We start from the raw sequence: 21,202 nt of genomic DNA, 5'->3' as shown, positions 1-21,202 counted from the left end.
TAGTAGAACGAGAAGGGGCCGACCTTGAGTTCTACATCGAAATAGGTCCACCCAAAACCGTAGGATTAATAATGATACTTATTAGTTACTTTTATATTTAAGAGTAAAAGTATCGAAAAAAGAAATATTTGACTACAAAACTTAACCATAAAATCTATAAACCCATACTAAATGAAATGTAAATTTCATCCAAACGTATTGAATTAAATAGATAAACAAATATTATTGTGAGTGCCATTGCTATTTTATTAATTTGCATTTAACTTTGCATTATTTATTATTCTATGCAAACACTCTTTATATATTGTTAGAGATGATTCTTTTATCTTTCTGTTTATGTGCTTATGTATAAGAAGATCCTTTCTAACAATGTTACACTTCCTTAGACAAATCTGGCTTCTTTAGCTTTTTGTCGACGTCTGATGATGTAATGTTGATACTGATTGAGTCGAAGTGTGTACAACTACAACAACTACAAAAATAGAAGTAGAGATGCTTTTAGAAAAGTAGCAGTAACTTTTTTTTTTTTTTGTTACCAACCTTAAGCATCACACTTCTCTCTACCACTTGATGTCTTTATGAAATTACAGCTGTCTCTTCTTGATATGACTTGTTCTGCCACTTCCTTCTCACTCTTCTAATAATCACCCTTCTCTGTCTCTCCTTCCTCTCTATCTCTCCATAAAATGATTGATCTATTTACCCGATTTAATCTGCATATCACTACCTTAATTAAGCTCAGTCCAATTCATAAAACATTTGTTGGTTACTATTTCTTACTTCCTAGTCCTTGAGTTCGAATTCTTCGTTCTTGTCCTGAAGTAAAAGTAACGGTATTGATATAGTATTACTTTCAAGCCAAGTTTTATAGCTTTTCTTCGGTATCTATTCTCTATCTTCCTATAATTTATACATAAACACTTGTCATATACACGGATAAGACACTCAAATCATTACTGAGAATTGGACCACATACGAAAAAATATAATTTGTCATGTGTACGAATGTATCATAACCACATAGATACACATATCTGTCTCCATGAAGTATACAAAACTGGCATTTATCATTTGATTAATATAGTATATATCTCTGGCTACATCGAAACAGCTATGAATTTGCTTTCTTAACTTTAGTTTCAAAATTTGATGTCAAAAAACAAAAAACTTTTCATTCAAAATCATTTTTTAGTTCAACATCTTTCTTTATCAAATATTTAAGGTATTGATGGTTCCAAACGCTATTTTTCTATTGCATTTACATGAAACGCCACGCAAAAAAAATATTAAACGTTACAGTTTCTTTTGATACTTCAAAAATTATTTGATGTAAACAAAAATGCAAAGAGATAACTATAACTTAAACCAAAACGTTTCTGTAGCGTAATCTCGAAAGAAAGGTCTTCACCTAGGTTCAATGATTTTGGATCCAATTTTTGTTTATACAAAAGAGTGTATAATGGAGAAAATATTACTATATAATGGGGGAAAAGGTAAAAATTTTAAGAAAAGAGAGCATATCTCTAGATCTCAAGTGGGGGTCAGTTGACCCTTGAAACGAATAAAAGTTTATTCCACATCTCTCTTTCCACCGTCCGAATAGAAATCACTGAATCAAAGATTAAGCAGCACTAATCAGTTGCGTACCACCTTAATTTATTTTTAATCATAATTTCTCCTTCTAGGTGGACAGGTTAATGTCACACTTGCTCATTGTCACTGCCACTGCATTCATTTACAAATATCCTAATAATAATAACTATGGAAATGCTAAGAAAACAATTAAAAGTTGTATTTTAAATTTCAACTTTTTTTTTGTGGGACGGTAATTCGGAATTTCCACCATACTAATATCATCTTGATTTTTCCAAAAATATTTCTTGCATGATACGTAATCATATCAACTCTGCTCTGTGTCTTCTTTTGTATGATAATGTTCGGACAGTCAACATTATAATTATTTGATATTCTACGTTGTTTCGAAAAATTCAAAATAAATGCATCATTGAGGCCTTAAATAAATAATTGACAGAAATTATATTTTGCAAGAACTCAGAACTTTTCTCTTTTTTTTTTTTTTTTTTTGTTGGACCAAATAAAACTCTTTCTCTTTACCTCTTTTAATTTTAGAAAGCTGAGAAAATTATTATTTTTGATGTTAAATTTTTGCATTTTGAAACTGATGCGGAATAGATTCAAGGAAAAAATGTCAATTAAATCATAAACTTACACAAAAACGCCAATTAAACCCTGAATTTTTCCTAAGGTCATTTAAATCATTTATTTTGGTTGTTAATTCTAATTAAACATCAAATTTTACAAAAAACGCCAAAATACACATCGCGCAAAATTGCGTAATAGAGCAACTAACCTCCGTTTAACATCTGTTAGATTAACCCGTTAAAATAAAAAAAAAGAACTCGAAATCCCCAATTATTTCGATCTCTAATCTCTAATTTCACAAACCCAAAAAATCCCCAAATCACTTCACTCTCTAATTTCTAATTCTCTAAATAAACACGAAACTCTGTTTTCGATTTGATGCCGAAAATAAAAAACAAGGGTGTGATTTCATTAAACTCTCCTGTGGTGTAGCCTTTAGTTTTGCCGTACACATTGCCTCCTTATATCCTCTAGCATATCCAATAAAGGCTAGCATATGACAAAGCGCTCATGCATTGTAAACTTTTAGTTATGTCATACGATCATTAAACTCTTATGTGGTGTAGCTGCGTGCTATTTTCCAAAAAATCCAATTAAACGGTATGTTTTTTACTTTTGGCATCAAATCAAAAACAGGGTTTCATGTTTATTTAGAGAATTAGCGATTAGAGAGTGAAGTGATTTGGGGATTTTTTTGTGTTTGTGAAATTAGGGATTAGAGATCGAAGTAATTTAGGGATTTCGAGTTCTTTTTTTTTAATAATTCTAACGGGTTAATCTAACAGATGTTAACGGGTGTTAAACAGAGATTAGTTGCTTTGTTACCCAATTTTGCGCAATGTGTATTTTGGCGTTTTTAATAAAATTTGATGTTTAATTAGAGTTGGCAACGAAATTATATGATTTAAATGGTCTTAGGGAAAGTTCAGGGTTTAATTGACGTTTTTGTGTAAGTTTATGATTTAATTGACATTTTTCCCATAGATTCGAGAGGCAGATGGTCTATGCATACTAGCAATTTATGGACCATCACACAATTAATAAGAAAACGAAACATTCTCTCACTGTTCTATTCTCTTATTTACGAAATTTAAACATAAATAAGACCATAAGAGAATATATATGTATATTTATGAGAGCATTTACAACAACAACAAAAAAAACATTGGAAAACCAAAAGAAAAAACATTTACAAGAGCTTTTTTGATAACTTTTTCTGTTATGTTCTTGAATTTAAGCATAAGATATCAATTTCTTTTTTTTGTTAACTCTTCTGTAAAAGTTGAAAATTGGTAGAAAATGGTAGAGACTAAATAGTATACTAAATTTGGTTTTAAGAAAGAAAAAAATGAAAAAGAATGGAGGGGAAAGTCTCTTTACGAAACCGAGGTTTTTGAGTTGTCCGACGCTTCCCATAGATTTCATGGTCCCCTTGCTCCACTGCCACTACTCATTTCTCTCGCACCATCCTCCTTATTATATACACTAATAATACACATTCTTCATCATATCATTTAGTACATTTTTATACATATATAAACCTACACGTAATGGTGTTTTTATTGTGCTTCTTTGACAAAAACTATTGGTGTTTATTTGCGGATTAGCTCATTTGGTTTAGATCATCTCTCGATGCAGATTTTTTATTTTCCAAGTTCTAGCACACCGCGTTTTACTAGTCTTTGTGGCTTGACCGAACGAGTGTGGCCACGTGAATTCTAATCCCTATCTTTGATAACACTTTACCAAAATTCTTGTTTTAGGATGAATTTACTATAATAAAATCCGACCAAATAATAAGAAATAGTATACTACTAATGGACATTCAATATTGGTAACAGAAATAAAGCAAAGTATACGTCTTAGCTTACAAGATATATTTTCACTTTTGCATTTTAATTTTATTTTTCTTCTTTCCCTGTTGCATTTATTATATCTTCAACTTACATATCAACTCAATTGAATGTTTAAATAGAGTACATAACATTCCTTTTGAGATATCCGCCGTTAAATGGGTCCGAAATGCCACTTTGAAGTTTACGATTTTAAAAATAAATTAGGATTGCATTATAATAGTTCCCAACGAATCTATCGTCGTACTATATAAATCAATCTCGATCAACTAAGTCACTAGTGCGGCATCTATATGAATAATTTTCGACAAATACAATTTAAGTTGTTGATTATATTAATATACTACCCTCCAATGTATTTAAGGAGGGAGCTTTTCCAAGATTATGTAAAACAATGATTTTTTAATAAAAGACGTTAAAAAAAAAAAAATTAATATACTAATCACCAAAACACTAAGTAATATTTAATCAATTAATAAATACTTTGAAGGAGTTAATATTTCGTTAAATGAAAAATAATAATAAATGGTTGATATATATACCTTATAGGACTGATGATGGCTTGTAAACATCACAGAGACCTATGTCCTAAAAAGAATTTTGAGTATGTGCATCGACCTAAAAGGATACATACAAAGAATCTCATCATTTCCATTTATTCTTTTTTGGCAAATGTTGCAAATTGTAGAAAAAGGTGGCATAAACGAAAATATGAATTGGGTAAATAGAAAATCATACTATTAAGTGTTAAAATCATTTTCTTGGAGAAAAAAAGAAACCCACGAAATCAGTAGCTCGAGGGAGGAAAAGAGGGAAGAAGCACCTAAAAAAGTGAACACTAAAACTCAACATAATATACAAATGAGAACATAGAAAATAAATTAAAACCCCACTCAAAACCCTAAACATTCAATGGCTCCTTGTTTTTTTTTTTTAAATTTTATTGAATGTTTTAGCAAAGAAAAGGGACCAAATTGTACGTTAATAATTTATTAGTATGTTTTAGGTTGATCGTTGGAATATCTCAATATTTAATCTTTACCATAAATAAATGTCAATGTAAATTACCTTATCTATCGGAATTTTACCACCAAATAAAGACCTAGAAGAATCTTATCTTCGGCTCCCCTATCTTTTGTTTCATGCATAAACTTACCAAGAAGGCAAAAAATCAAACTGTAGGCTTTATACACAAAGAGATACAAAACGTTACGCACATTGAATGTCATACGTCTTGATATGGTTTAACATCAAGAGTTTTGTAATCAAACCTAGATAGTAAAATTGTGAAGATGGGATTAGATACCTCTAAACGAAAATTCTAAACTTAATAAATCATATATACTACCAAATACAAGGTATTGGGGGTTCATGATTGTTAAATTTTTGTTTTCTTTTTTTATATTCTTCTGTTTATATCGAACAACTAGAGATTTTATTCAGACAAAGCATCAATTTCTCCAAAGACCAAAAAAAAGAAGATAGCTCATGGAGTATCTTCTACAAAAAGAAACAAACTCATTACAATTTTTAATTTTCATATATCTTCAAGTGTAATAAGACCCACAAATTAAGATAGATATCATGAAACAAATTCTTGTCCAATATGTATGATTTTTTTTTCCATAATTTCTTTATTTTCTTCTAGTACTATAACCCATTTTGAAAATAAATAAAGAAAATTATGGAAAACAAAAAATATAACAAAACTAGACAAAATTACCAATCATCTTTCCTCCTCAGTAGGAAACATCCATCATTGTACCCAACAATCCCTTTCATCCTTAGAATCAAAAACCTCAACTTCCTTCTTCTTCTTCTTCTTCTTCATCTACACATACATATTACATATCTACACTCAATACACATACATACATACGATGACATATACGTACATAAATACATAGATACACCATCCCAATCTCTATATAACCTTTTTATTCTCCTCTTCCCTTTTTCCCTCTCCCCCAATTTCCTCACTTCTCTCTCTCTCTCTCTCTCTCTCTCTTAATATCTTTCTCATTGATCATCGACCAACCAAAACCCAAAACATAAAAATCAGATCTTTGAAAGCTTTCTTCTTTATTATATATAACCCATCAAAAATGGATCCGTCCTCTGCAAACTCAGTGAACGGATTCTACTCATTTCTAAACAGATCAATGGAAGATCTCGAAAGAGTTTACCTTTCGAACAACTTCATGTCCGTACACTTCTTACAGAGAGCTCTCTGTCTTCTCCGAACCTCTCACTCACATCTCACTCTCTTAGTTCAGAAACTTCAGCTTCCCGTCGGTGACAAATGGCTCGACGAGTATATGGACGAAAGCTCCAAACTTTGGGAAGCTTGTCTCGTCATCAAATCAGCCGTCTCCTCCGTCGAAAACTTCTCCTCCGCCGGGATTTCAATCGCTTCCACACTCGATGGTCATCACCACCACCGTCGTCTCTCACCTCAGCTTTCTCGTCAGGTGGGGTGATCGTAAAAATCGAATCTTTTGGCTAAAGATTGAATCTTTTTAGTGTTTTTGGATCAAAGTTTTAGTTTTTTTTTGTTAATGGTGGTTTAGGTGATAAGGGCAATATCAGGATATAGGAGAGAAGCGATTGGGATAGAGGAAGAAAACAGAGCATTAATGGAGAACAGAGTTCAAAGGTTTCCGTTTTGGTCGGAGCAAACGTCAGCGACGGCGATAGAATCGTCGACGAAGCTACAAAACGGATTCAGCGGGTTCCGAGGCGTGCTTTACGCGACGAGGAGCATGAGTTCGCTTCTCCTCATGGTATTAATGAACGGTCTCGTCTACTGTTTCCCAGGAGACGCAACAACGCAGACACAGACGCAGATAATAACGCAGAGTCAAGCAGGAGGTTTCGCCGGAGCGATGGGGAGGTTGCAGCAGAGAGTGGCGGCTGAGGTTGGGAGGATGGGGATGAGGAAAGGGATACTGATGCATGAGTACCGACGGAGCAAAGCTGCGTTGGAGGAGCTTAAAGCGGAGCTGGAGCGGCGGTTCTGCGGCGGAGGAGGAGAGAGGGAGGAAGGGGAGGAGGAAGAGAGGGAGCTGCTGAGAGAGAGAGTGGAGAATCTAAAAGGGTATTTTGGGAATTTAAGGAATGGGACAGAGAGTATAGTGGCCCAAATCGATGATTTCTTTGAGGAAATTGTTGAAGGAAGAAAAAAGCTTTTGGATTTCTGCAGCCATAGATGAAAAATAAATGAATCATCTCTCAAAAGCTGACATTTTGGTTTTAATTTTTTCAGTTTATCAAAAAAAAAAAAAAAATGTGTAGGCTTTTAGGCTTTTAGATGAATCAGTTGGTAGGGAGTTGTTGTAACTTTTTTATTTTATTTTTATCTTTGTTGTTATGAAAAAAAAAATGAAAAAATTTGGAATTTGAGAACTTTGTCACTCTTGCTCTATTTTAGTATTTTGATGTTTATATATGTAATTCTAGAAATGGAGTGATTCTCTGAATCATATCTAAAGTATATGTCTGCTTTTTCAGTTTTTGGTAGTTCCCTGCCGTTGGAAGATGTTTTGTTCTTCTGGAAGGTTTCAAAACATGGAGGAGTTCAACAAATTGGTGTATGTGTGTTTGGACTTGGAATTTTTTTTTTTTTTTACATTAGTTGGGGAATGTATATTTCTTTGTCGGTATAGTCTATACTCTATAGATAACAAGACCGAACCTAAAACTAAGCGAAATGACAATACTCAAGTGAAAGTTTACTAAAGAATTGATCATCCACCTTCACTAATACTCTAATAGTACACTTTATGGGGTAACTTGTGACCTATTACTACATCATTAGACTAGCACAAGTTAAATAAAGAAAAAAGCAATTGGTCAAAATGGGGTGCTTGTTGTCTCCTTGAGATAGTTGGAGAAGGAAAGGTAAATTGAAAATAGCCAATGATCAAAAATTGGATTTGATTTGATTCACATAGGAGGAAGAGGAGGTGAAGGTCAAGAGAGATTGTTAATTTTGAAATTGTGGTGTTAATCCAATACTAATGATGAAATTGGATCCTTTGTAAAGCAGATTTGTCTTTTGGCACTCTCATCTAAATATATATGCTTTGGGCACACCATTTGGTGGCTTTTTTGTGTCAATAATTATGATTATTACCAATTTCACACCCTAAATCCCATCCCCACCCACTGTTTTAAAGCACTCCTTGTTTACTTCTTTAAGTTTCTTATACTACTTAAATATTTTAATCTTTTTTTGCTTTACACACAATTCACTCATCTTTGCTTTTCTTTCTCCTTTTTCTAAACCCAAAAAGAACATCTTTGACAAAATATTCTTTTTTTTTTTTGGTTCTTTGTAATCAATCTATCAGTAAAATATCAACCCTCAAGAATCACTTGGTATATGTGTAATCAAAGTACCAAAAGTGCCAATTCCCATTACTGTTAGCTCTCTTAATTCTTGATTTCCAATAGAGAAAAAAGATAAGTTAAAAGGCACTAGAGAACAATCATGTCTCAGTCTAAAACATTGTAGTAACATTTATTTTATCAAAATCTTCTAAATGAGTACAAAGCAATTCATTTAAAGCCACTTATGGCTAGAAATAATTGTTCAACCCTGGATCTTAACTCTCCCTTAATAAAAATCATTCCAAAAATCAAACTTCACTAAGTGCATACAACAAAACAATAGACTTTCACATGGATTTGTGTTCCCCAACATATAAACAAACATCCTGAAAGTATATTATTATTCCCACTTTTCTATATAACAAAAAATTCAACTGCATTACAGCTAATTTTCCAGAATTTGTTTTTGATTTTTCTTCCCGTGTTCTATTATTACCACTTGAAAAAAAAAAAAGAACTTATAAAGGGGGATACACTAATACCCAACACACCCCTAAATGTCTATGTACACAAGCAATAAAGAATTAACCGACCATAGTAGCAACAACACACAAAAGTTTGTTTTCTCCCCCCCAAATATTGATCTAAGTTCAGCATAAATTTGAGGTAATGTTGATATTTGTAAAATAGAGAAATTGGTGTATGGATTTAGATTACCATGGCAACAAAAAAAAAATGAGAGAGACTGAGGTGGTCTCGTTCTTCAGGATGACTCACATGTCAAACGCAGGCATTGCAAACTGAGTAGCAAAAGCTTCGACTTGGTTCCGGAGATCTGCAATGTCTTTACAGTGATAGATGCTTTTCAGTGGGTCCTTTTGCAACTTCCCGTGCTCCCTCTGTCCAGCACTTGCTATTTGAGCAGCTCTATATAGAAACTCAGCCATTGTCTCAAAATCTGATTCTAAACAACCTCTTGAGGTCATAGCCGGACTGCCTGATACATGAGCCCCATTTTCAAGAATCAGACAACAAGAATAAAGAATTCAAAACAGACTACAGAGTTCAGATTGTTGAGGTTTCACTGAGAATTTGGTTTGCTTACCTATTCTCACTCCTCCAGGGGAAATAACGCCGTTTTCGCTGAAAATGGCGACTTTGTTGACAGTGATATGGCACATTTCGCATACTTTCTCATACACCTTGCCTGAAAAGCACAAGGCGGAAGACTTGAATTCTGTGGAGACAGAGCTAAACATATGCATTGTACAGACGTCAAAGAAATAAGACTTTGATTTTGGGAAACTAGACAAATATGCTTGATCTCAAATAAGTTTGATAATAAATTTCAGACTGATCACTGGCCATCAAGCTAGTCATGTAGGCTATCCACAACCTAGAGAGAGATGAGAAATAATAGATACTCTAAGATGGTAATATTTTGCCTATAGACCCACGACAAATGGTTAAGCAGATGTAACACCATGAAAAAACAGACACACTTGCAATGCTGACAATAGCTTGTATGAGGCATACATTTAAATTACACAGTGTGATTAATCATTTCCTTATCTGCTAAGAGAGGAATCCCATACCTGTCAAGCCCAAAGGAGTCAGATCCCAGAGAAGCAAATGATTATCGGTGCCACCTGTTACCAACTTACACTTTCTGCTTATCAAAGCAGATGCTAAAGCCTTGGCATTCTTTTTGACCTGTCGCATGTAAAGCTTGTACTCTGGTGAAGCAGCCTGCTTGAGGGCAATGGCTAGAGCAGCTATATGATTATTGTGAGGTCCCCCTTGCAACGATGGAAAGACAGAAAAGTTGATTTTTTCTTCGTACTCATATTGGATATTGCTCTCACAGTGATTAGGATTCATGCTTTGCTTCTTGGGCTTCAAGCCTCTCCTATAAAATATGATACCACCCCTAGGTCCACGTAGAGACTTGTGCGTCGTTGAGGTAACAATATCGCAATAGTCAAACGGATTTGGACTTTCCTACAACATTAAGAGAGAGCAAAGAAAATAGTTTAACATCACTTAATAAACACAAAGAGCAAGTGCTTAAGCCTCAAGTTTTGGTGACTGATGCCAAAGAGAAACAAATCCATAACAAAATATGGAAACAGAGATAAACATTACCTTGGCAGCTACAAGGCCGCTAATTTGTGCCATATCAAACATCAAAACAGCTCCACATTTGTCTGCAATATGCCTAAACCTAGGGAACTCCCAGTCTCTCGGATACGAACTCCCACCACAGATAAGTATTTTCGGACGATAGTCAAGCGCCTTTTCCTCAAGCTTATCATAATCAATATACCCTGTACGAGGATCAACCTTATATGGAAAGCTCTCAAAGAATATAGACGCACCGGAGACTTTCTTCCCACCTGGCGTGTAATAACCGTGACTCATATGACCACCTGAAGGAGAATCCAACCCCATGATTCGTTCACCAGGCATCAAAAGACCAGCAAAAACAGCGAAATTGGCTGAAGTGCAAGAATAAGGCTGCACGTTAACTCCCCATTTCTCATGATTTAGTCCAAAAGCAGTAAGAGCACGCTCTTGGCAAAGAATCTCAATCTGATCAATATACTGATTCCCTGTATAGTATCTAGCTCCAGGCATCCCTTCTGAGTACTTATTAGTCAAATGAGATCCCAAAGCTTCCATCACTGCTCTACACACGAAATTCTCAGATGCTATAAGCTCAATACCTCTAAACTGTCTTTGTTTTTCCTTTTCCATAAACTCATAAATCTCAGGATCAGCTTCTTCAATTGATTGGTTACCCCAAGCTCTAACTCCAGCTCGTCTACTCTCAACCCCTGAATCAATTGCAAATCTTTTACAAGAACTTGATGATGACACTGAATTGGAATTAACAACTCTAGATCGTTTTAACTTCAAGGAATGACCCAAGAGAATCAACTGCTCATCATCATCATCATCATCATCAACTTCTACATCATCGTTATCACCAACAACAACGTCATCGTCTTCCTCAACGAATCCTGTGAAATCGAACCTCTGCTCTAGCAGCTGAAGCGGAACAGGAGGTATTGGATTAGAAGATGGACGGAAACTAGAATCAATCTGAAGCGTGATTGAGTCATCAGCGATTGGGATTCTCGGAGGTTGCGGCAAAGCGTGGGAGCTACTGAATCCTAAAGAGAGATCTGATTGAGCAGTACGATCCATAACCTAAATCTAGAAGAACCCCAAAATAATCGAAAACGAGAGAATCGAGAATTGCTTAGCTGTAAAAGCAATAGAGACGACAGTTTCTGCAACAATGGAGACAACGAAAGCTTCTTCTTCCTTTATAATTATCTTCAGATGAAGTTGAGGTTTCCATCCAAATTCGAAGAAACCCTAAAAAATTAAAAACCCAGAAAAAGTCGAATTTTGCTTTTTCTTCTCTCTCTCTCTCTCTCTCTCTCGTCGGATGAATACGGAAGCTATGGTTGATGAGAATGAGAGAATTGGCCAATGGGGAATAAACGCAAAATGGAATTTGGAAGGGTTACCGGCTGAATAGGTAAAGACGGCAACATGACTGATTCAAGACGCCGCATACTTTTCAACCGGGAGTAGCCGGTGACTTTATTTCGGTTTAGGAAGGATTTGAATTGATTGGGTTTATGTATGAATGTAAACTAAACCACTTTGAATACTTAGATTTACTTCAAAGTAACAAACCCTATGTTGCATTTGCAAACCAATCACACCAAAAAAAACGTTTACGAGAGACCAACCACATAAAAAAGCGTTTTGTAATGTTTTTTTATAAAATAAATGTAATTAAATGCTTGTCAATGAATATAAAAATTAGTTGAATCACACGCATCTCCTTTCTTTAGTGAATACAATTTGCATGTTGAAGAATTTCATGATATCGTAACACACAACAAAACCCAAAATGAAATACTACATGTAACTATCATCTACACTATTTCCAAGTGAAATTTTTGAATATATTTGATTGGTTGATTGAATTGAATACGAAATATATGTTAATAAAACGAGTTATAAATTCCGTATGATAATTTTCCTTAACTGCAGTTTTGAATGCTTTATTTCCTATAATTAGAACCACAAAAAAAAATCTTTAACTTCCAAAAGTATCACAAAACTTGTGTGGTTCATATGAAAAACTGTTTTGAGAGTTTAAAAAGTAATTAAAATTCAATAAAACCATATAAGGTTATTTAATTTGTTTATGTTTGTTTAGTCAATAAGTTCATTTTTTCTTTGAACATTTATATAAATGGAAGTAAATCACTTTGAATACTTAGATTACTTTGAATACTAAACAGTCAAACTTGGCATTTAATATATATATAAAGAGAGTGTTACTAATTTTCTTCTCTGCATGTTGTAGTAACTTGCCTTGCCGTTATTGAAATTTTTCTTCTCGCTTCTCTCATCTCTCTCTCTCTCTCTCTCTCTCTCTCTCTCTCTCTCTCTCTCTCTCTTGTGCTCTCATCATGAAGCACACCAACAAAGTCTCCAAGAAACTAACCTTGACATGGGTTCCTCTTCTCTGCATTTCTTGCTTTTTCCTCGGAGCAATCTTCACTTCCAGGTTCTGTTTTTGTTTGGTTTTGCTATAGCTTGTTTAATGTTTTTGAATTTTTTTTTTCCCTTCTCCTTCATCAATTAATCTTTCTACGGTTATATAGTAAATTGAAAAATCATGTCTTCTTGCTTTTTCATTATGTTGTTGTTGTTGTTGCATTTTTCAGATTGCGATCAGGTTCGTCGGAATCAGGTAGCCAGCTCATTTTACAGCACCGGCGTGATCAGGAACTTAAGATCGTTTCCGAAGACTATGCTCATGTGAAAGTATTATTCTTTTTAAAAATTAAATCTCATTTAATTGTTACAAACGTTATTTGGGTGTTATAACAAACTCTTATTTTTTTAATCTTTGGATTTCACCTCAAATACAGAAAAAATCACAAGAAAAAGATGTCATGGAAGAAGTTTTAAAAACTCATAAAGCCATCGAGTGAGTGAATCTTTTTTTACTAATGATTTTTTTTTTTTTTTTTGTAAAGCTTAGATCACTTGCATGTTGATTAATAGGATTTTGATGATTATACAACACTTGTGACCACAGGTCATTAGATAAGTCAGTTTCTATGCTTCAGAAGCAGCTCTCTGCTACACAGAGCTCTCAAAAGGTTGTTGTTGATGTCTCAGCCACCACCAATTCTTCAACAGAAGGAAACCAAAAGAAGAAAGTTTTCATGGTGGTTGGTATCAACACTGCGTTTAGCAGTAGAAAACGTCGCGATTCTCTTAGAGAGACTTGGATGCCTCAGGGTATTTTGTGATGTCCCTCCTTCAAATCTCTCTCTGGTTATTACTTTCATTCTTCATTGCTTCCAATCTTATTTAGCTTTTGTATATAAATCTATCACAGGGGAAAATCTAGAGAAACTGGAACAAGAGAAGGGAATTATCATCAAATTCATGATTGGACGCAGGTGAATTAATTTATGGAATATAGTGAAATGAATGCAATGTATATATATATATAGGCTAATGTTTTCTTAAAGTAGACTAAGACTCTTACTTGAATGTGTTGGCAGTTCAACGCCAAATAGTAGACTGGATAAGGAAATTGATTCAGAAGATGCTCAATACAAAGATTTCTTTAGGCTGGTGAGACCAATTTTTAATTTGATCCTTCTAGGATTTGGATCTACGGTTTTCTTCATTTTGTTTTAATTTTTAATCATTGCAGGATCATGTGGAAGGATATTACAATCTGTCTGCAAAAACCAAAAGCTTCTTTTCAAGTGCAGTTGCAAAGTGGGATGCTGAGTTTTATGTCAAGATTGATGATGATGTTCATGTCAATCTTGGTACCAAAAATCTGTTTCTTGAATACTTTTAAGATTTTTTATCCTTAGGATTTAAATGTTGAATATATTTGCTCAGCCCTTTGCCTTTTCAGGTACGCTTGCTTCCACATTAGCTCTTCACCGTTCTAAGCCAAGGGTCTATATTGGATGTATGAAATCTGGACCTGTCCTTACTAAAAAGTAATCTTCTCAATGTGTCATATTATTTCATTTTTTAGTATGCTCTTATTCTATTCGTTTGGATTTTAAACCATTTTTTTTTTCTTAAGGACGGCCAAGTACCGTGAGCCCGAGTTTTGGAAATTTGGAGAAGAAGGTAACAAATATTTCCGACATGCTACAGGACAGATCTATGCCATCTCAAAGGATCTTGCCACATACATATCTGTCAACCAGTACGTAACTATATAACTACGTTTTATTGGATTGTTAATTAAGTACACAATGTTTTTACCAAGGGAAATGTTTATTATCTAAGCATTTCAACTGATGTTTGACTTTGTAGGCCAATTTTGCATAAGTATGCAAATGAAGATGTGACACTCGGTTCATGGTTCATCGGTCTTGAGGTTGAGCAAATCGATGATCGTAATTTCTGTTGTGCTACTCCTCCAGGTAAAAAAGCTCACTATATATTGTATTATGCCTCAAGAAATTAGTAAAGAAAGATTTGAGTTTTTTTCTCATGATGTTACTTTCTCTTTCCCAAAGACTGTGAAATGAGGGCAGAAGCTGGAGCAATGTGTGTGGCGTCATTCGACTGGAAATGTAGTGGGGTATGCAGATCAGTCGATAGAATGTGGATGGTTCATGTAATGTGTGGCGAAGGTAATAAAGCTGTGTGGGATGCGAAATTGTAACTCTCTTGCATAGGAGAAAAAAAGGATAAGAGAAGAGATGAATATTTTGTTTTGTAAAGAACCAAAAAGTTCGCTTAGTGGGAGAAGAAGCTGCCGAAGAAGACCTTTTACTTCATTTAACTTTCTTTTGAGTAACAGACCTTTTTAGTTCAGTATTTTCCTTTTGTTTTTTGTGTTTGTGTAACAAATAAAATATAAAAAGAGAAAATGGGACTTTTCTATATCAAGGCATGAGAAAAATTGCTTATTATTATAAACCCTAACTCGGGTCTTATCAATTTGAGACGATCAAATTGAGCCACTTGATCGATAATCGAGGTGAATCTTGTGATTTTGTTTGTTTGTTTGAGTTGAAACCTAAATCTATGACTATGCGTGTAACGTTTCCGAACCATCCTATGACCACGAAGGCCATCGGACAGCCACAGAACGCTACTTGCAGAATTGCACCAAGGTGATCCAGTCGAGGGACGGAAGCTGCAGACTTTCTGACCGGTCCTCCCTGGCAAAACTCCACCCGCAACTGAGGTTACTTAGGCTTTACAACCCTTGCGGCCTGGTGCATTGTGTTAGCCCGGACAAGGCCGAGTATCATTTGCAACTTGCCATGTTTTCCTGAAAACCGTATATATCACTTTAATAAAATAATTCATCGAAAATAAATCATTAAAGCAATATATAAAGATAGTCGGAAAATTTATACATAACCGTTTATAAAAATATAGGGTTTTACAAAGAACACAAGAAAAACCCTATCCGGCACCCTAAAGTTTGCTCCAGCTCTAGACTCACTTAGGCTTCCCTACAAGACCAAAATAATATCATGAGTAATCTAAGATTACTCAGTGAGCCTGGGTACCCCTTTCTCCTAGACAAGATTCTACTTTCCCCAACCCGACTACCCGGCAAGCAAAGAAAACAAGCAAGTAAAACAAACCAGCAAGTAATCAAAGCAACGCAGCAAAATAATAGCGGAAGCAAATTAAACCACAAACAAGCGATAAAGGTTAGATCAAGACGATTCGACTCAACGATCTAGACTCGCTATACGCATTACAAGACGACTAAAGAACACTTTAGACTCTTGACTCATACGCGACTCGCAAGGACAATCTAGAATAAAACAAGGGACACTTGAAATACCCTAGAATCCTTCGCCTATCAACCAAACAAAGACATCTAGAATACTACAAGGATCGCTTGGAATACCCTGGACTCTTTTCACCTAAGGGCCCTCGATAATCTGTTCCGTTCCATACCATCCCCCATGCTGAGACCACAAAGGTCACCAGCAATGAGCCCACAATTATGCTACATCATCATGTAGCGGTCACGCTAGTAGCTAGCTAGCCGTGACAGTGTCCCGCGTGAGTGGTCGTCGGGAACTCACGCGTGACAACCGCTTTTGGAACAGAGATCGACACACTATTCTAGCTAAGACTCGAGAAACAAATTCAAGAGACTCGCTAAAATACCAACAACATCTCAAGCAAGAAAATAAAGCATAAAACGAGCAAGAAACTTCGAGCAAGAGAACATGCAATAATCAACAAGGAGCAAGACACACAAATCAAGCAACTTAAGATTATTCTACATGAATGCAACCAATTTATTCAATTTAAGCAACATAATGCAACAAGTTTATTCATGCATGCAACCAAATTGATTTAAACCGTTTAAATCCTTAAGTCCAATTAAGCATGCAAGTCTTTCGATTTAACCATTTAAATCTTCAAGTCCAAATTATGCATGCAACTAACCTCGATCAATATTATGCAATAAAATGCAAAATACTTTACTCATTTATTCATGCATGAAACCAATTTTAAGCAAGAAATATTACTTACAAAATCCTCTAGGTTCGATCATGCATGCAACCCTTAAACCAATTTTTAAGTAATCCGATTATACTTAAAATGCATCCAAGTTCTTCCTTAACCAATTATTAAGTGAGTCCAAATTCTTGATCATGCAACTTAGTTCATTTTCACATGGTGATTCTAACATGAATCTTACCATATTTGCATGCATCAACTTTAAACCGCAACTACATGCATCTACTCTACATGCATTATCGCAGACTCACCTTTTCACGCGATCGTCGATGATTACCGGATTCACCGCACCACTCGATCAGACAGTCTTCGCGTCGACAGCTTCCCGCTTCTTCGACCGTTCTCGATCTTGACTTTACTCGATCGAAACCGCGTCTCGCCTCTTGGTTTTCTCCCGATCGCAAACCGTTCCCTTCTCGGTCTTTCTACTTCGACACAATCGTCGTTGATCTCTTGGTAATCTCCTTCGACACTATCACCGTATTTTTTCGGTGATCTCTTCGATACTAACACCGATCCTTCGTCGATGAACTCTTCGACAGGAACTCCTTCTTTTCTCGGTCCTCTCTCGACGTAGCATCGACGATCTCCCTCTCGACAATCTCTCTCGGTCTTTCTCGACAATCTCTCTCGGTCTTTCTCGAAAATCTCTCTCGGCTTTGAGAGAAAAACAAGACTTTGGTGTTTTAGTGTTTGAGAGAAAAATGAGAAAAGTGAGGAATGAAGTCTCACATCCTCTATTTATAGGCTCGCGCTCTCCCTCTTTTCCCTTAGTGCTTCTTGACAAGTGGCTAGCTCATGGCTTGCATGTTGAGCGTGATTAACACCCTCCAATCGTCAATCGCCATTAAGCTCACTAACACCACTCTATTAGTGCATGAAAATTATTTTATTAGTGCATGAACATGCATGGCTTCTGAATTGTCAGATTTTGAGAAAATAAAATTTTTATTTTTCTCGGCCAAACTCGTCTCTCGGTCGACGTTCCTCAGCATTCCTCGTCTCTCGTCCGACGTTTCTCGGTAAAACCCGTCTCTCGGTCAATATTTCTCGACAAATCCCGTCTCTCCTCCGGCGTTTCTTGGCAAAACCCGTCTCTCAGTATTTCTTCGACAACTTTCCTTGACTCCTTGGACAATTTTCTCGAACCTCCCCAGACTTGTCGATTTTCTTCGGTCATCTTGATCTCTTCCCGGACATTACCCGAACATCCCTTGGACGTCTCGGTATTCTTTATTGGTACTTACCCGACTTTCCCCGCGGATGCCGATTCCGCATAAACCATTAATTTTTTTTGATCGATCTTAAGGCCTTGATCTCACCTCCGGTCACTCCAGTCTTGGCTCGGCCATTCCCCGACTCACGAATATCTTCTCGGACTTCCTCTGGTCGTTCTTCTTTGTTTTCCATCTTCTTTCTTTTTAAGTTCTTCCCGAGTCATTTCTTTGAATTTTTATTTTGGGATTTTTACCCTTGGTGAGGGTCATTACATTTCGCCCCCTTATAAGAATTCGTCCCCGAATTCTCATGCCTTCTTCTTCTCTCCTTGTGATGTCGTTACTCATTAACTTAGGTGTCATTGCCTTGCAATTACCATCACGTCGATATGTTTATTGGAATCTCCCTTTCCTTGGTAGTTTCGACTCCATAATCTCACTTCACACTTATACCACCATTGCTGATGTTTTTGGAAAGCTTCTCCATCTCCAGCATTCAATTGACTCCTCATAACCTTTACGTTTCTCAAATACTAAGGCTTTTGCCTTGTTGCACCATGACTTGTCTTTGATTCAATGCTTCTCTTTCTTCAGCTTGTTCCTGACTCTTCTCTCCTCCTCCAATTTACAGCTTGATTCACTCCATTATCTTGATATACTCATCATATGAGTTGTATTTTCTCCTTTATTAGCCCAAATATTTGCTTCCCTGGTTCCTCCGACTCCTTTATCCTTCCACACCTTAGGATTTTATCTCCTTTCGATATCTTTGGTTTCGGGTTACTTTGAATTTCTTCTTCAACTTCCACACCAATGGAATTGGATTTGATAACTTTTCTCGACTCTCGCCTCTTAGCATAATAATGCTCCTCCGTTGCCGTCTATTATTTTCTTGCACCCTCTTTGTCTATTCTTAGACTATTTTCTCGGCCAAACTCGTCTCTCGGTCGACGTTCCTCGGCATTCCTCGTCTCTCGTCCGACGTTTCTCGGTAAAACCCATATCTCGGTCGATGTTTCTCGACAAAACCTGTCTCTCGTCCGATGTTTCTTGGCAAAACCCATCTCTCGGTATTTCTTCGATAACTTTTCTCGACTCCTCGGACAATTTTCTTGACCATCCCCAGACTTGTCGATTTTCTTCGGTCATCTTGATCTCTTCCCGGACATTACCCGAACATCCCATGGACGTCTCGGTATTCTTCCTCGGTACTTACCCGACTTTCCCCGCGGATGCCGATTCCGCATAAACCATTAATTCTTTTTTGATCGATCTTAAGGCCTTGATCTCACCTCCGGTCTCTCCAGTCTTGGCTCGACCATTCCCCGACTCACGAATATCTTCTCGGACTTCTTCTGGTCGTTCTTCTTTGTTTTCCATCTTCTTTCTTTTTAAGTCCTTCCTGAGTCATTTCTTTGAATTTTTATTTTGGGATTTTTACCCTTGGTGAGGGTCATTACATTCTCCCCCTTATAAGAATTCGTCCCCGATTTCTCACACCTTCTCCTTCTCTCCTTGTGATGTCGTTACTCCTTAACTTAGGTGTCATTGCCTTGCAATTACCGTCACGTCAATATTTTTATTGGAATCTCCCTTTCCTTGGTAGTTTCGACTCCATAATCTCACTTCACACTTATACCACCATTGCTGATGTTTTTGGAAAGCTTCTCCATCTCCAGCATTCACGTGACTCCTCATAACCTTTACGTTTCTTAAATACTAAGGCTTTTGCCTTGTTGCACCATGACTTGTCCACCACTTAAATTCTTTGATTCAATGCTTCTCTTTCTTCAGCTTGTTCCTGACTCTTCTCTCCTCCTCCAATTTACAGCTTGATTCACTCCATTATCTTGATATACTCATTATCTAAGTTGTATTTTCTCCTTTATTAGCCCCAGTACTTGCTTCCCTTGTTCCTTCGACTCCTTTATCCTTCCACACCTTAGGATTTTATCTCCTTTTGATTTCTTTGGTTTCGGATTACTTTGAATTTCTTCTTCAACTTCCACACCAATGGAATTGGATTTGATAACTTTTCTCGACTCTCGCCTCTTAGCATAATAATGCTCCTCCGTTGCCGTCTATTATTTTCTTGCACCCTCTTTGTCTATTCTTAGACTATTTTCTTTCTTTTATGCATTATCTTCTTGCATCCTCTTTGTCCTACTCCTTGGACCATGCACTATTTTTTGCACTCCTTTGCTCATGTCTGATTTGACCTTTTTACTTTGTTTGCCACTGTCGATTGATTTGCACTGCTCTTTTGTTCTGTCAATCTCTTTGAGTTTGCCTCAACCTTCTCCATCATTCTTCTTCTTTTCTCTTCTCCTTCTTTCAATTCTTAACCCGAAATGGCTGCTCTGTCCTGATCAAACTCTCTTGGACTTTCTTGAGCTTCTTCTCTTTTGTCTGATCGCGTTTTGTGGTGACTTATGTGAATCCTCATCGATTGCGTGAGAGTTAATTAAGCAAATAATTAACTATGCAACCTATAAAACTCAAGCAACAATCAAAGCAAGTAATTCAAACAAGCAAAGATTAGCAAGCAGTTAAATAGTACCACAAACAACACAAATACGGCTAAAGAACACAAGGTACTTCACAAAAGATACGGAGGTTCTACACCACTTAGCCGATAATTCTAAGGGTTCGGATCCTAGACAAACACAATAAAGGTTAGGTCTAGAAACAACAACAAAAAGAATACTATCCAACCCTTACACATAACCCCAAAAAGAACTTCCCTTACTCCCAAAGTCCTACAAGTTCCTGAGCCTAGTACACGCTTCGCACGTGCACACGCACTCCCTAGCTGGCTCATCAAGTGGCGGTTCAGCGGGAGACTCGGTTGAGGTAGAGGCAGCAGACATCGAGGTTCCAGCTTGGTTCGTCGGGTTTTCTTCCACTCGTTCAACTCGTCTTATTGGGTTCTCTCCCGTCTCCACATGACGACTAGATGAGGTCATTGTCTTTCGCACAGTTCGATATGGGCAGTTGTAAGTGTAATGCTCCGCGCTTCTGCACTCCGCACATACAACACGCTCTGGGATCGATAGAT

The 21,202-nt window shown here is 36.3% G+C and overlaps 3 protein-coding genes across 3 annotated transcripts; 2 read left to right on the top strand and 1 right to left on the bottom strand.

Annotated features, from left to right (window-relative positions):
* The first annotated feature begins 5,871 nt into the window (after positions 1–5,871).
* LOC104756547 (uncharacterized) lies at positions 5,872–7,420 on the top strand. Its single transcript, XM_010479153.3, has 2 exons — positions 5,872–6,486; positions 6,586–7,420. Exons 1-2 carry the CDS (start codon positions 6,121–6,123, stop codon positions 7,225–7,227), a joined length of 1,008 nt encoding a protein of 335 aa, XP_010477455.2. The 5' UTR covers positions 5,872–6,120; the 3' UTR covers positions 7,228–7,420.
* A 1,386-nt stretch (positions 7,421–8,806) lies between these two features.
* LOC104756546 (serine hydroxymethyltransferase 6) lies at positions 8,807–12,035 on the bottom strand. Its single transcript, XM_010479152.3, has 4 exons — positions 10,493–12,035; positions 9,943–10,348; positions 9,453–9,554; positions 8,807–9,344 (listed from the first exon to the last, which is right to left on the bottom strand). The coding sequence occupies exons 1-4, from the start codon at positions 11,555–11,557 to the stop codon at positions 9,121–9,123; spliced, it is 1,797 nt and encodes a 598-aa protein (XP_010477454.1). The 5' UTR covers positions 11,558–12,035; the 3' UTR covers positions 8,807–9,120.
* A 617-nt stretch (positions 12,036–12,652) lies between these two features.
* On the top strand, positions 12,653–15,332 carry LOC104756545 (putative beta-1,3-galactosyltransferase 5). Its single transcript, XM_010479151.3, has 11 exons — positions 12,653–12,944; positions 13,105–13,204; positions 13,312–13,370; positions 13,482–13,687; positions 13,788–13,851; positions 13,957–14,029; positions 14,112–14,232; positions 14,325–14,412; positions 14,502–14,627; positions 14,738–14,847; positions 14,944–15,332. The coding sequence occupies exons 1-11, from the start codon at positions 12,847–12,849 to the stop codon at positions 15,090–15,092; spliced, it is 1,194 nt and encodes a 397-aa protein (XP_010477453.2). The 5' UTR covers positions 12,653–12,846; the 3' UTR covers positions 15,093–15,332.
* Positions 15,333–21,202: the final 5,870 nt, after the last annotated feature.

Source organism: Camelina sativa, chromosome 17 (genome assembly GCF_030686135.1).
Source record: "Camelina sativa cultivar CO46 ecotype springtype chromosome 17, ASM3068613v1".
NCBI lineage: Eukaryota > Viridiplantae > Streptophyta > Magnoliopsida > Brassicales > Brassicaceae > Camelina > Camelina sativa.
This window is presented reverse-complemented; position numbering and strand designations above follow the sequence as displayed.

Bases quoted from the DNA above. Each gene is read 5' to 3' on its own strand.
- LOC104756547 (XM_010479153.3), top strand. From the start codon at position 6,121: ATGGATCCGTCCTCTGCAAACTCAGTGAACGGATTCTACTCATTTCTA. The intron at 6,487-6,585 runs GTGGGGTGATCG...ATGGTGGTTTAG, and splicing joins CACCTCAGCTTTCTCGTCAG to GTGATAAGGGCAATATCAGG.
- LOC104756546 (XM_010479152.3), bottom strand. From the start codon at position 11,557: ATGGATCGTACTGCTCAATCAGATCTCTCTTTAGGATTCAGTAGCTCC. The intron at 10,349-10,492 runs GTAATGTTTATC...TTAATGTTGTAG, and splicing joins GCGGCCTTGTAGCTGCCAAG to GAAAGTCCAAATCCGTTTGA. The intron at 9,345-9,452 runs GTAAGCAAACCA...CTCATGTATCAG, and splicing joins CCCTGGAGGAGTGAGAATAG to GCAGTCCGGCTATGACCTCA.
- LOC104756545 (XM_010479151.3), top strand. From the start codon at position 12,847: ATGAAGCACACCAACAAAGTCTCCAAGAAACTAACCTTGACATGGGTT. The intron at 12,945-13,104 runs GTTCTGTTTTTG...TGCATTTTTCAG, and splicing joins GGAGCAATCTTCACTTCCAG to ATTGCGATCAGGTTCGTCGG. The intron at 13,852-13,956 runs GTGAATTAATTT...ATGTGTTGGCAG, and splicing joins AAATTCATGATTGGACGCAG to TTCAACGCCAAATAGTAGAC.